At 28.2% G+C, this 13,997-nt stretch overlaps 1 protein-coding gene across 1 annotated transcript in view; it reads left to right on the top strand.

The window, feature by feature from the left end:
• The window catches only part of LOC125858712 (trans-resveratrol di-O-methyltransferase-like), an 80,553-nt gene extending 66,593 nt beyond the window's left edge, over positions 1–13,960 (top strand). Inside the window, exon 3 of the mRNA XM_049538529.1 lies at positions 13,381–13,960. Within this exon, the coding sequence (XP_049394486.1) occupies positions 13,381–13,652 (272 nt within the window). The 3' untranslated portion in view covers positions 13,653–13,960. The remainder of the gene's footprint in view (positions 1–13,380) is intronic.
• Positions 13,961–13,997: the final 37 nt, after the last annotated feature.

The raw sequence follows: 13,997 nt of genomic DNA on the forward strand, positions 1-13,997 counted from the left end.
CAAGCAGATTAATTCAGAATCAGCTGCATAGTTACAACCATGCGTCTTAACTTTCAAAGTTAAAGCATCTAAGATATTAGAATCAGTCAAAGATAATTGCAAATTTGGCTAAGCATTAAAATAAACTGAGCCATAGGCCACTGTAGATTCTATCGAACCCATCAAAGACTGTCGAAAATTAAGATTTCTCACGTCACGAAGAGCAGCTAAGAACGTCTCTGGTAACCCTTTAAGAATCAAAGGCTTGAAAGCAATTTAAACCATGCCAATATGCAAGAATTTATATTGAGATTTATAAAATTCAATATCACGCTTATTTAATAAACGAATAGTTTGTTCTGACGAGTTTAACGCCAAAGATTGCTCAGTTGTTTTAATAAACTGCTTAATTGAGATTTTATCAAACCAAACATAATCATAAATAGTTTTTATATTCACTTTCGAAATAGTCCATTTGTTTAACAAATCAAGGTTTTGAGGTATATTTAGATCTTCTAACCGAGTACTTTTAATATCTTCTTGATCCATAAAAGAGAGAATATATCTATGCCGAAATTCTTCACATCAAGTATATATATACCATGAAAGTTCATAGGCTCTGATACCAACGATACAGAATCACTGACCTGGCGGTGGTCCGCCCAGTCATAGATCAAGCAAGTCAATATCCTTAGAGGTAGTCCAACTACATATGAATCGAAATACACAAGAATTTTAACATAGTTTCTCAGAATGTATGGTTTAATTATTTTACCCAAGCAAAGGGTTTGTCAAGAAGCTAATACATACTTTTATTGAGCCCACGTGTTTGATAGTTCTAATCGGGTATCAGGCGCCCTACTTATCAAACTCTTTTTCGGGCTAAACACCACGGCTCATCAGACGAAGTCACAAAGATAAAGCCAATAAAAGTAGTACTAGATTCGACTGTACCTCAATCTCAGAACCAAGTCGAGAAGTCATACTAAAATTCTTCTATATTTAAATAAAGCTTAGATCCGTTCATGGTTTATATAAAATAGAAGTTAGTTATTCGGCATAGATATAATTTTTTAGCCGGACATAGTCTCGACTTAACTCAGAGATAAAAAGATAAAGCTGAAAATAAAAGGAAGTACCTTATAGTAAACACCAGTCTTTATTGCTCCGGCCAAAGTCCGGCAAGCTTACAATACTTTGAAGATTTTACAAGAGAGAGAGAAAAATTTAAAGAAGTGGTTTCTAAAACCTGCCCTCAATTAAAGAAAAACAAACTTATTTATAGAAAAAAAGAGCATCTTTGTACAGGATATTGGGCCCCTACCTAGGTCCTGCTAACAGTGTATCTACTGTTGGTGAACAATGTTGCTACAGTAGCGCGAGCCCGCTACCGACGCGGATAAGCTTTACACTTCTTTTTACATCTTGTCCTTTAATTTTGCCAAAAAATCGTCGGCTTTCTTCAGTGCATCCACTGGACTTTATTGTTGTTGTTGTTTTATTTTTATTATTATTATTATTTATTATTATTATTATTATTTTTATTATTATTCTTATTATTCTTATTATTATTATTCTTATTATTATTGTTATTATTATTTTTATTATTATTATTATTATTATTTATTTATTTATTATTATTATTATTATTATTATTATAAATAATTTGTGGTGGTAAAGAAATATGTGAATGATACGAAACTATTATTACTTATGAATGTAAAATATAAATTTATTTTATTTTAATTTTTTTTAAGTATAAAAATCTTAAATTAATCAACTTTTTATCATGTTAACAGCTTAAAGGGTATTTCAGACATTTTGATTTTAAAAAGTGTTTACCAGCACTTATTTGCCAAACACATCAACAACTTTTTTTTCAACTGCAGCAATTTTATCCAAATACATAATTACTTATTTTTAAAATAAGTTCCAGCACTTTAAAAAGTTATTTTTTAAAAGTTACTTTTTTTAAGTCAATCCAGACGGGCTCTAAGACTACAATCAGTTTGACATTTAATCAAAATAAAAGAAGTAATAATAACAGAAATAAACTTAGCGTATTCAATCCATCAGGATTCCGAACACGAGGAAAACGAGAAAACTGAGTTTCAAACAAATCATGGAAACACGATCAAATAAAGAGAGTTGAAACGAGACTCGATTAAACGGTCTATGAATGAACTTAAAGCAGGATAAAAACACAGAGTGAAAACAAAACGAAACTATTGAATCAAACAGCTTAAACACGATATTTTAGGCAACCCTTTGAGACAATGCTAAGCACAAGAAAAACTTGAGACGAAGCAAGTTGTGAACAGAGAAACTAACAGATGGAGGAAAATAAGCTATTACATTCTACAAATAGTAGGTAACACGATAAACAACTTTCACATCAACAAGTTTGCCGAGATTCTGCTTCATTTTGTAAAAGAAATAATATTAACAGTAAAAAAAAGCTGTAGCAAAGCTCAAACTTAAGAAAACAAAAAGATCACAACATTGAGTACAAATCCCTAAAACTTTAATTCGATATACCAACTAACTCAATGAAGCGACTAAAAACATACACATCATATCAAAATATTATAAACTAAACAGCAACTAACAGCCAACTAAACACAAAATAAAGAGTTTTTCAAACATTTAAAGGTCATTTTGAGGTAGAAGAAGGTGATACCTTTTTCGGGGCAGCGAGACAGGGACGAGAACGAGCAGGGGACGACTTCACCACACATGTTTAGACTCGGGTAGCGATTAAGAAATCCGAGCAGAATATCGCACTCAAAAACAAGCTGTTCTATTATATCTCCGTTCAAAAAATCAACAAAAAAAATCTCCCTAACTTTTTCCAATGTTTTTCTCTAAACCCAAATTTTCCACCCCTTTCACAGCGAAGAGGATGAGGTATTTATAGGGGGGGAAATTAGGGTTCGGAAAAAATGGAGGGAAAGGACCAAAAATTGAATAAAGAAGGTCCATTTCGAAATTCAAACAACCCAAATATCTTTCACCATTTTAGGAAGATAACCTTTTCTGAAAATTTCGCCCAATTCCGAAAGAGGAAAGGGTAAATCGACGCCTCAAATCTGCTCCATCGTCCTTGGGGCGAGACGTATCTTGATCTCAAGGCCCCAAGGACCGAAACACATTGCTGGCAGCTGCTGGAAACGTATGGTTTGAAAGAGACATTGAGAGAGACGACAGACGCAGCGAACTGGGCTCGGGTTTGGGCTGTTTTCGTGATCAAGGTTCTGGACTGCTGAGAATTTTTCTGGGTTTGTTCGGTGTCGCTGCTGGACTGTGAGGAAGAAGAATGCAGCAGGTGGGGGTCAGTTGGTGTATGTTGTATTATTGAATTGTTGCTGGAATGGATTTGGGGTTATTTGGGGAAATGGGTCGGCTGAGGTGGGGTTTTGGGCTGCAGGTGGAGTAGAGTAATGTATTGTAATTGTATGGGTATGGTTTTTTTCTTTTGTTTTGGGCTGGGTCAGAGGAAAAGGTGGGCTGGATCGGGAAGTGTTGCAAAATAAAAGGCCTAAAATGGTTAAAGGGTGAGGTAAAAGTAAGGGAAATTTTTCAAAACAACAATATTTTAGCTTTTAATGGGACTCTTTAGCAATAGTTTCACTATTTATTTAAAATGTCAATATTTTAATTTGTTAAGGATTGGGTTATGTAATTATTTTATTTTGATTAATTTGAAAGAATACAAATAATTAATAACTGAATAGAGAAAATCATGGAACAAAAAATTTCAAAAAAAGTAATTTTTAAAAAAAATTTAACATCAGTTATGTTTTTGAAAAAGCATATGTTGTCATTTTTCTTTCTAGCGTTTTTTTCTTTGTTCTTAAGAATTTCAATTTTATTTTTTTGAAAACAGTAGTTTGTTTTTTATATCTTATATGAGTGGAAGTGTTGGAAAATTTATAATGCCCTCTGTTTTGGATATTTAAATGTTTGAACTTATTTGAATATGTGTTCATTCGAAATATATTCGAATACCTAATGATATGTATGACTAATTTAAAATACAAAAAATGTTGGTATTGATTTATGATGAATACAACTCTTTGGCATTCTAGTTCAAGTACAAAAATAAAGGCAGTTGTGTAATATATACCAAAATATAAATACAAATTAGTTGTAGATCGAAATGATATTGAAAAATACAGTTGCGATGAATACATATATAATACATAGAATAAGTTTATTCAAAATAAATTGTATTTATATTTCAATATCCAATTTTGTTATATTATTTTTTCACTTTAAATTTGCAGAAAGTATTTTCTAGCTTAGTTTTTATTTCAAATATCAGGTTTTATTTCAATATCATTTTGTATATCAAACGCAGAATGAATAAAAATAATTTTGTATTCCCCTTCTTGCGATGTATTCGTCGCACAATTTTAAATATTATGTATTCATAAAATTATATTGCTTTAGCCAAATAAAATACAAAATATGTCTTACTAAGTTTGTATTTCAAATATCAGGTTGTATTTCAGTATGATTTTGTATTTCAAACGAAAAAATGAATACTAATAAGTTTCCATTTCCCTTCTTATAATGTATTCATCACAATTCTATAAATTATGAATACATTATATACCTATTTAAATTACTACAAACTAAAAAAGAAATACATTATTTTAAAATAAAAATACAAATGATGAGTAAAAGAAAAACAATTGACAAACAAAAATTAATATGAATGCAAATTGTAACCTTCTTATTTGACTTTGTCTTTCTTCTTCTTCATCATCTACTATGTTCTTTTTTTCGATTTATTTCCATCAAAATCGAATCTGAATCCGTATTCACTTGTGCATTAGTAACCCTATAAGCAAAATTCGAAATTATTAAATATGAATGTATAAAAAAATCAAACAATATATGACGTATGTGTGCTAATGTAGTTACTACAATCTACTAAATCTCAAATATGAAAACAAAATTTTTGATAATTTGAATTTCAAAATTATCAAAAATTAGAATGTATTAAATATCAAACAAAATAAACATACATATGAATTTCTAGATTCTCCAAAATCTGAAAAATTAAAAGAAAATCACAAAAAAATTGAAAAAATTGAAAATCATAACTATTTGATGAATAACTAAACAAAATCACATAAAAATTGAAAAATTCGACTGAAAATTCATAATATATAGAATCAGTGATTTAAACATCAAATCAAAATAAATCAAAATGGATAATGGAAATTATCTTACCAATCGAGAAATCTGCTTGAATTAATAAATAGATTTCATTTAACAATAAAAAAGATTTCTTGATGAACAATAATTTAGCACCTTGAAGAAAGATAAACTTGAAACGTGAAAGGTGAGGAAGAAACGTGAAAAGTGGGGAAGAAACGTGAATGGAGTTGAAAAAAGGTTAATGTGTATTGGTTTTTTTTTTCCTTTAAACGGTTATTGATATATAATTTGGTCCAATTTAGGACTCTTTCCATTAATAAAATTAATTTTAAATACCAAAATCTGAATACATATTATTTTATAAAAATATTGTCATTCTGCCATTTTAAATATGTTGTTATTTTGACTAATTATATTAGGTATTATGACTTAATTGCTAATTTTCCCTAAAAGTAATGGCTAGTAAGCTACAATTTTAATCGAATTGAGTGGTCGATAGCATTACAAATTTAGCCGATGAATTAGGAATGTAGTCAAATTGAATTCACTTAGTAAATTCTGTTGGTGATTAAATAAGATGAATTAATATAAATTAATTAATGAGCTTTTTACTTTTAACGAAATAAAATAACTAACTTAATTATAAACTAAATAATTTAAAATATAAACTATTATATAACTAAACTAATTAACCAAATATTTAACAAAATCTTTTGAGACGGTTTTCGAATATTAATAAAATATAATAAATGTATACAAAATTTATAGACTATATAAATTAATTTAAAAACTATAAAAATGAGGAAATTATTTGAAATGACTTGAAAAATATTTTAAATTTTATAAAGTCAATTATTTCAAATCGTTTGGAATTTAAGAAGCATGATGGTTAATTTATATTGTGGAGTTCCAAAATTGGGTGTCAACGTTACTCCCTCCGTTCCATTTTATATGAGGTACTTTGACTTGACACAAATTTTAAGAAAAATAGAAAAAGACTCTCAATGTTCCAAAAATACCCTTATTAATAAGTCTAAATTGTTAAATAAAAAAAAATACTACATCTGACATTGAATAGAAAAGTTTAAATTTGGGGAAGAAGATGACTTGAAGAGGTAGGGGTGCTCTTTCTTTTTTGGATAAAATGTACAATTGATGCACATTTTTGGAATTCCATGTTTATATGTTACACTCTGATGCAGGAGATGATGTCACAGGTGCAGAAAACACAAAAGTCTCAAAGGAAAAAAAGTAATTATTTTTTTTTGGGGGGAGAGGGCGGGGGGGGGGGGGGGNGGGGACCAGCGTAATGTACAATTCTCAAATGTGCGCCAACCACTAAAGATAAGTTCATGTTGGTAGGCTGTACGATGAAGCCTGGATTGGTCCTCTCGTTCTTCTTATCTTATAACTATACATAGACGTACGTTGATTATCATTATCAAAGAAATTACTTCATCCGTTTCATTTTATATGAGGTACTTTGACTTGGCACAAACTTTAAGAAAAATGATAAAAGACTCTAAAATGTTTCAAAAATACCATTATTAATAAGTCTAAATTGTTAAATAAAAAAACACTACATCTGACATTGAATAGAAAAGTTTAAATTTGGGAAAGAAGATGACTTGAAGAGGTAGGGGTGCTCTTTCTTATTTGGATAAAATGTACAATTGATGCACCTTTTTGAAATTCCATGTTTATATGTTACACTCTGATGCAGGAGATGATGTCATAGGTGCAGAAAACACAAAAGTCTCAAAGGAAAAAAAATAATTATGTTTTGGTGGGGGACCAGCGTAATGTACAATTCTCAAATGTGTGCCAACCACTAAAGATAAGTTCATGTTGGTAGGTTGTACGATGAAGCCTGAATTGGTCCTCTCGTTCTTCTTATCTTATAACTATACATAGACGTACGATGATCATCATTATCACAGAAATTACTCCCTCCGTTTCATTTTATATGAGATACTTTGACTTGGCACAAATTTTAAGAAAATAGAAAAAGACTCTACAATGTTCCGAAAATACCCTTATTAATAAGTCTAAATTGTTAAATAAAAAAAATACTACATTTGACATTGAATAGAAAAGTTTATGCCTTTTCTCTCTCCTCATAAGTTAATATCACATCAATTATTAATGTAAATTCAAAAGAGTCCAATATATATATTTCTCTCTTCTTTTTTCTCCATTCTCTCTCCATAGTCTTTCAATGAAGAAGATAAACTCCAAAATGATTGAGTTTTTGCATTGCATGTAAAAGTAATTTTTTTTCATGATTTTAATTGTAGTTTCAAAAAATTGATAACATAAAAAAAATAAATGTAGGAAAAGATCAAAATTTTCAGTTTCTAGCACCAATTTTTTGCCAAATTTTAAAATACAAGCTAATGGACTCCATATAAGTAGAGATACTTCATCTTTAATTTTTCAATTCTTCCTTTTACATTTTAAAAGGTGATGACAAAGTATTGAAAAAAGTGTTTAAAGTACTGTTGACTGTCAGAAAAAGAGAAAAATATTTGTACTTTACTGTATTTCAATAACTTTTTCTTTAAATTAAAAGAGTGCAACTATTGAAATAATGAGATTCAAGAAGGGTAAAATAGGGATAATGTCATTAAATATTTACCAAATAAGGAAATGTGTTATTCTTTTTGGGACTGATCAAAAAGGAAAGTGAGTCACATAAATTGGGACAGAGAGAGTAATAAGTATCACAAAAATGCACTACAAGAAAATGTATTTATAGCTACGGAATCTAAGCTACCAATCTAAAACTCGCAGCTATTATTTAGTAATAGCCACAAACTTCAAATTTCGTGGCTATCTAAAAATTCATCAAATTTCTTAGCCACGAAAATTAAATTGATAAAGCTAAAATCTAGTTTTTGCTATAATTATCAATAGTCGTGGCAATAATTACCTAAATAGCTATAATATTACTGCTACGATAAAATTATGTAGCTAAATATTAGTTGTTGCCACACGATAAAAGTAATTGTAGTAATAGTAACTCATTAGCCACAATAAGTTATTTGAAACAAAATATTGTAGCTAATAAATATATTTTCTTCGAGTTATAAAAAATTATGACAATAATTAAACGAAGTAGCCATAGATATTTTGTTACAATAAAATTTCGTAGTTAATTGTTAATTTTTACCGGGAGTTTAAATTTACAATAGTGATAACAACCTTTTAGCCACCATAAGTTATTTGAAGAAATATTTGTAGCTAAATAAAAAATTTTGCTTCAGTTTATAAAGATTGTGGCAATAAATAAATGAAAATAGCCATAATTTTTTTGCCAAAATAAAATTTCGTAACTAATTGTTAATATTTACCACGAATGTGAAATTGCCACAGTAGTGATAAATTTTAACCACCATAAACTATTTGAAGAAAAATTAATAGCAGAATAGATATTTTTTTTCAAGTTATAAAATTTGTGGCATATTAAATGATACAGTCATTGATTTTGTTCTATAATAAAATTTATAACTAATTATAATTTATTCCACCATCGTGTTGAAACTATTTGGAGCAATAATAACCTTTTATCCATAAAATATAATTTAAAATAAAATATTATAATTAAATAAATATTTTTTTGAGTATCAAAATTGTGGCAATAATTAACTTGGTAATTACAATTATTTGTCATTACGAAATAATATAAACACGAGACACACAAATATGAGAGTACCGCAACTTAAAGAGGAAAGGAAACAAGTTTTGCACCAAATCGTGGATGTAAATAAGAAAATCACGTTAAAAGTTATTAATTACTTATTTTTAAAATTATTTTTCAAGACCTAAACATCAATTAATATATGGATATCTTGTACAATAGTCATACCAATCGTCATTTTTATAGAGGTGTAACGTCCAAAGTGGACTAAATAAAGTGAATGAAGGGAATGATACATGTAGTTTTCTTTTGTTCAAATTCCATAATTATCAATTTAATTACAATAATTTAACAATTGACAAAAAAAATGATAACTACAATATAATTTATTATGAATTTAACTGATGTTTGTAAAGAACATGAGCACAATTAAGGTGAGACGTTTTATGTAATACGAGATGAAACATAAGTTTTGAGGTACTTTATGTTGTGTTCAGAATTGTTATTTGAGTCACATCTCTTTTATCGAACAATACATTTATCTAGCTATCTTAATTAGAGATGTTAATTATTCTATCTTAAAAGATCTTAATAAATAAGTTTTAAATATAAATTAAATAAAAAAGAGTTATGTTTAATTAATTTTGGTTGATTACCTATATTAAATTTAAACAAAATTAACTTCACTAATTCACCTCAAATTTCATCTTGTTCAAGTACTTTGAGAATTGTTAGATTTGACTCGAACTTATTTTCTCAAAATAATATATCTTGGTATAATAATAGGTATACATTGTTCTAGTCGATTTAGTTTTAAGTTTCAAATATAATTTAAATAAATGTTAAATAAATAGCCTTGTTCTTTTTTTATTCTCAATATGACTTTTTCATTAGTGTATTTCTTTTCTAAACTTAACTTGTATTTTTTACTTGAGCTAAGAGTCTTTCGAAAATATTCTCTATCTTCACGGATAAGGTTATATATACATCGCCCTCTCAAAATTTCACTAAGATTACAGTGTTGTTGTTGTTGTTATTATTATTATTATTATAATAATAATAGTGTATTTACTGTAGGTGAACAGTAGATACACTAGTATCTACTGTTAACAGTAGGGTCCTGGTAATAGTGTATCTATTGTAGGTGAACAGTGTATCTACTGTAGGTGAACAATGTTGCTACAGTAGTGCGGGCCTGCTACCGATGCGGATAAGCTTTTCACTTCTTTTTACTATTATTATTATTATTTCTTTTATTATTATTATTATTATTTCTTTTATTATTATTATTATTATTATTATTACTATTATTATTATTATTTCTTTTTATATCTAGTAAGTTTCAAATACAATTTAAACAAAGTTCACCAATAATCAGGGTCGTTCATTTGTTATATTAAACAAGTACTACATGAAAATTGTAATTTGACTTGGACCTTTATTTTTTAGAATAATCTTAACAGATTTAATCTAATTAGATGTTTATATAAAATTTGATTCAATTTAATTTTATATGACCTTAATTATAGGTGTTTGATCATGAATTTTTGTTTTTCTCCAAAAGTGAAACTACGAAAATCACGTTTGGTCATAAAATTTCAAAATTCAACTTGAATTATAGAATTTTGAAGAATTGGGGAAACAACAAAAAGGTATTTTCACCCTTTTCACTCCAAATTACTCATAAAAAGTCAAAAACAATTTCAATTTGTATTCATGGTCAAACACAAATTTCCTTTCAAATATAACTTCAAAAATAAAAAGTACCTTTTTCAAATTTTATAACAAATCATGGCCAAATTATATACCCACATAATTAATCACTACTAAAAAAAATAAGATTTAGCGACAAACAAATATTATAATCAAATAGCAAAATCTATCATTAATAATAGTTAGCATTAAATTGACAACAAAATTCTTTTAGCTATGAGATAAAAGCAATAAATGCGACAAAGTTCGTAGCTAATTTAAATTCTTTTAGATAATGATTTTAAGTTTTAAATATAATTTAATTGTATTAAAACCTACTTATTGTTCTGAATATTAGGAGGGAAATGGATGAATTCACAAAAAAAATCTTCTAATTTATTAAAAAATTAATGAGTTATATCAAAAAAAAATTTAAAAAAGCAAGTAATTTGTAACATCGAAATTCAAAACAAAGGCAAAAAGATTTCCCTCCAAGTTATTTCCCTCTCATTATTTTATGCCTAAATTAGCTCTTTCATTTCCTATTTTATATAATAAGTCAAAATCCCTAAAAAAAACCTTTCCCCCCGAAAGGAAGAAAATCAACCCACACGTCAGTTTCTCCTATTTTAATATGCATCCCAATTTCAATTTTTGTTTCCAAGTCGCTGCAAAAAAAAATTATATACTAACTTTTTTATTTGCCTGCATTTAAGTATATGATTTAACAAAGTACTGTTTTGATTTGTGAGATTTCACCGTAGCCAAGTACATTCTTCTTCTTCTTCTTTTAATTTTCTTTTTTCTTTCACTTTCATAATATTTTTTTATTCAATGAGATGATATAATAACCATGTTTTATTTCTAATTCCTCTTGTGGAGTATATTATTTTCTTTTTTTTGGTTCTGTTTATGATTGCTACAATTTTATTTCACTAGAATTTGATATTTTGGAAGGAAATTATTATTTTTCTATGATAGATGATAGGATTATTCGTGATTATGATATATTATCGGAATGTTTTGATGATTCAAATGTTATGAGCATGACTATTAATTATAAATTGCATAAGGAAAATCTGTCCAAACTTACACATTACCAAAGAATTGTGATACTTTTATAAATACTTTTCTTGAGGAAAGTATTCTTAGGAATCATGAGTCAAAAGAGATTGCAATTATGAAAGAACGTGAATCATAAAATTCAACAAGTATTCGTTATTATTATTGATCTTATTTACTTCACACTTATATTTGATGTTATTTATATAGTTTTCAAATGATGGTTGCAACTCAAGGTCGACACTCAAAAGATTCTATAACCGTAAGTAATTTAAAAAATATATATTTTCCCATATCATTAATTTAGTAAATATTTGTTTTATTTTGAAAAGTTTATACTGATAATTAAATTGAATATGTCATTATTTTATTTTTAACTTAATTTTTTAACTGTTATTGCAACTTGTGAAAGAGTGATGAAAGCATCAAAATAGACGTGATACGGATAATTGTTTTCTCTTGTAAAAGAATACTGATATGTTTGAGTAAAATGATGTTTCACTATGTTAGAAGACATTGTTGAATCTTTATTAATTATTTTTTAATACATTATATACAATAAACAATTTATTATATTTCACACTATCTTTTATAAATTTTGTGTTAAATCTTATCTACATTATATGAATTAGTAGCTATAATTTTATTAAATTTGTAGCAAAACATATATAATTGCCACGGAAATATTATTTATACACATTTTCATATCAAATGAAGAACTTTTGGCTACAATTTATATCTTGTGACAATGAGCTGTGAAATTTTAGTTATCAAATATTAAATTCGTAGGTATACGTATGCTCCTATAATTGCCACGTATAAAGAACATGGCTAAAAAATTACTTTTTCGTAGCAAATAATTTTTATTAAGCTTCAATGCTATATATTTCATGGCTAAAGGTATGAATTCTTAGCTACAATATGAAAATATTTGTGGCAAATACATTGAGTTATAACTATGAATTTTTATAATTCATAACAAATATGATACTATTGCCACGAGATAAGTTACAAAACTAGCTACAAAATTCAGATTTCTATGGCAAATAAATTAGATCTTTTGCTACAATACAACACCTTGTGGCTGCTATATAAATATAGCTATAAATTTTATTTGTAGTGGCACAAGAGTAAAATAACTTGCCATAAGTTTATTTTTGTGGCAGAAACTTGTTTCTATTGCAGCTACATCTGTAGCTAGAAGTATAAATTCTTAGCCACAGACCATGTAAAGATTGTAGCTATTTTTTAGCCACCCTATATTTTTTGCTACGGATGCTATGAAACAAAATAATGTTGCTTAAGGTATAACTTTGTAATTGTTAAAGCAAAAGGTCTCACATTGGTGGTTAATAAGATGGGTGCACCTATTTATAAGGTTTGGACAATCTTCATCTCTTTAAGCTAGCTTTTGGAGTGTGAGTTAGGTCTAATACCTAATTTTTACATGGTATCAGAGCAAGACCCATGTCACCGATGTTGTGGCCAAAAAAATCAAAAATTGTCCACACACTAGGCATGAGGTGGGTCAAAAATAGCCCAAAATTGCCCACACACCAGATGCTAAGCACTGGACGTGAGGTGGGGTGTTAAAGCAAAAAGTCTCACATTAGTGTTTAATGAGATGGGTGCACTCCTTATAAGACTTGGACAATCCTCCTCTCTTTAAGCTAGCTTTTAGGGTGTGAGTTAGGCCTAAGACCTAATTTTACAGTAGTACATACACACACGACCCTTTTCTGTCAATTTAAATTGTTTCACTATAAAAGTATTAATTATTTGTGTTTACTTTGATGTATATGGCAAGCAATGGGTATTACATGATTGAAGTAATGAAGATTGTATAAAAATATTGAAGAAATGTAAAGAAGCAATTCCAAGTAAAGAGAATGGAGGAAGGGCAATCGTCATTGAAATAGTGATGGATCAAAACAAAGACGACAAGTCATATGAAACTCAACTCTTTCTGGACATGCTTATGATGGTTCTTCTTGGTGGAAAAGAAAGAAGTGAACAAGAATGGGCAAAACTTTTCGTTGATGCTGGTTTTAGTGACTACAACATTATTCCTATACTGGGATTAAGATCAGTGATTGTGGTTTATCCTTAATCTACTCTTGTCGATCGCAAAAGTTCAAATAAACACAAGGCTTGGCCAAATTATATAACGTTCCAATAACATACAGTAGAAGCCAATACTCTATCTTATGTTCCCCTGTTTGTGCATTATTTTGGAAATGTTATTCTTCATCTCCCTATGTGTTAACAAAGGAAACTTCCTCTTGTATATTTATTTATTTTCCTTTTATTAATGATCCTAAATTCCTAATGCAAAGTGTATGCAAATTAAAATATTCTTTAATCATGTAAAATTAGAAATATTAGATATACTAAGCGCCAGTTTGGCCATGCGATATGATATCATATTATGGGATTATGAGTTGAAATTGAAATT

Source organism: Solanum stenotomum, chromosome 3, assembly GCF_019186545.1.
Source record: "Solanum stenotomum isolate F172 chromosome 3, ASM1918654v1, whole genome shotgun sequence".
In the NCBI taxonomy this organism is placed as follows: Eukaryota; Viridiplantae; Streptophyta; class Magnoliopsida; order Solanales; family Solanaceae; genus Solanum; species Solanum stenotomum.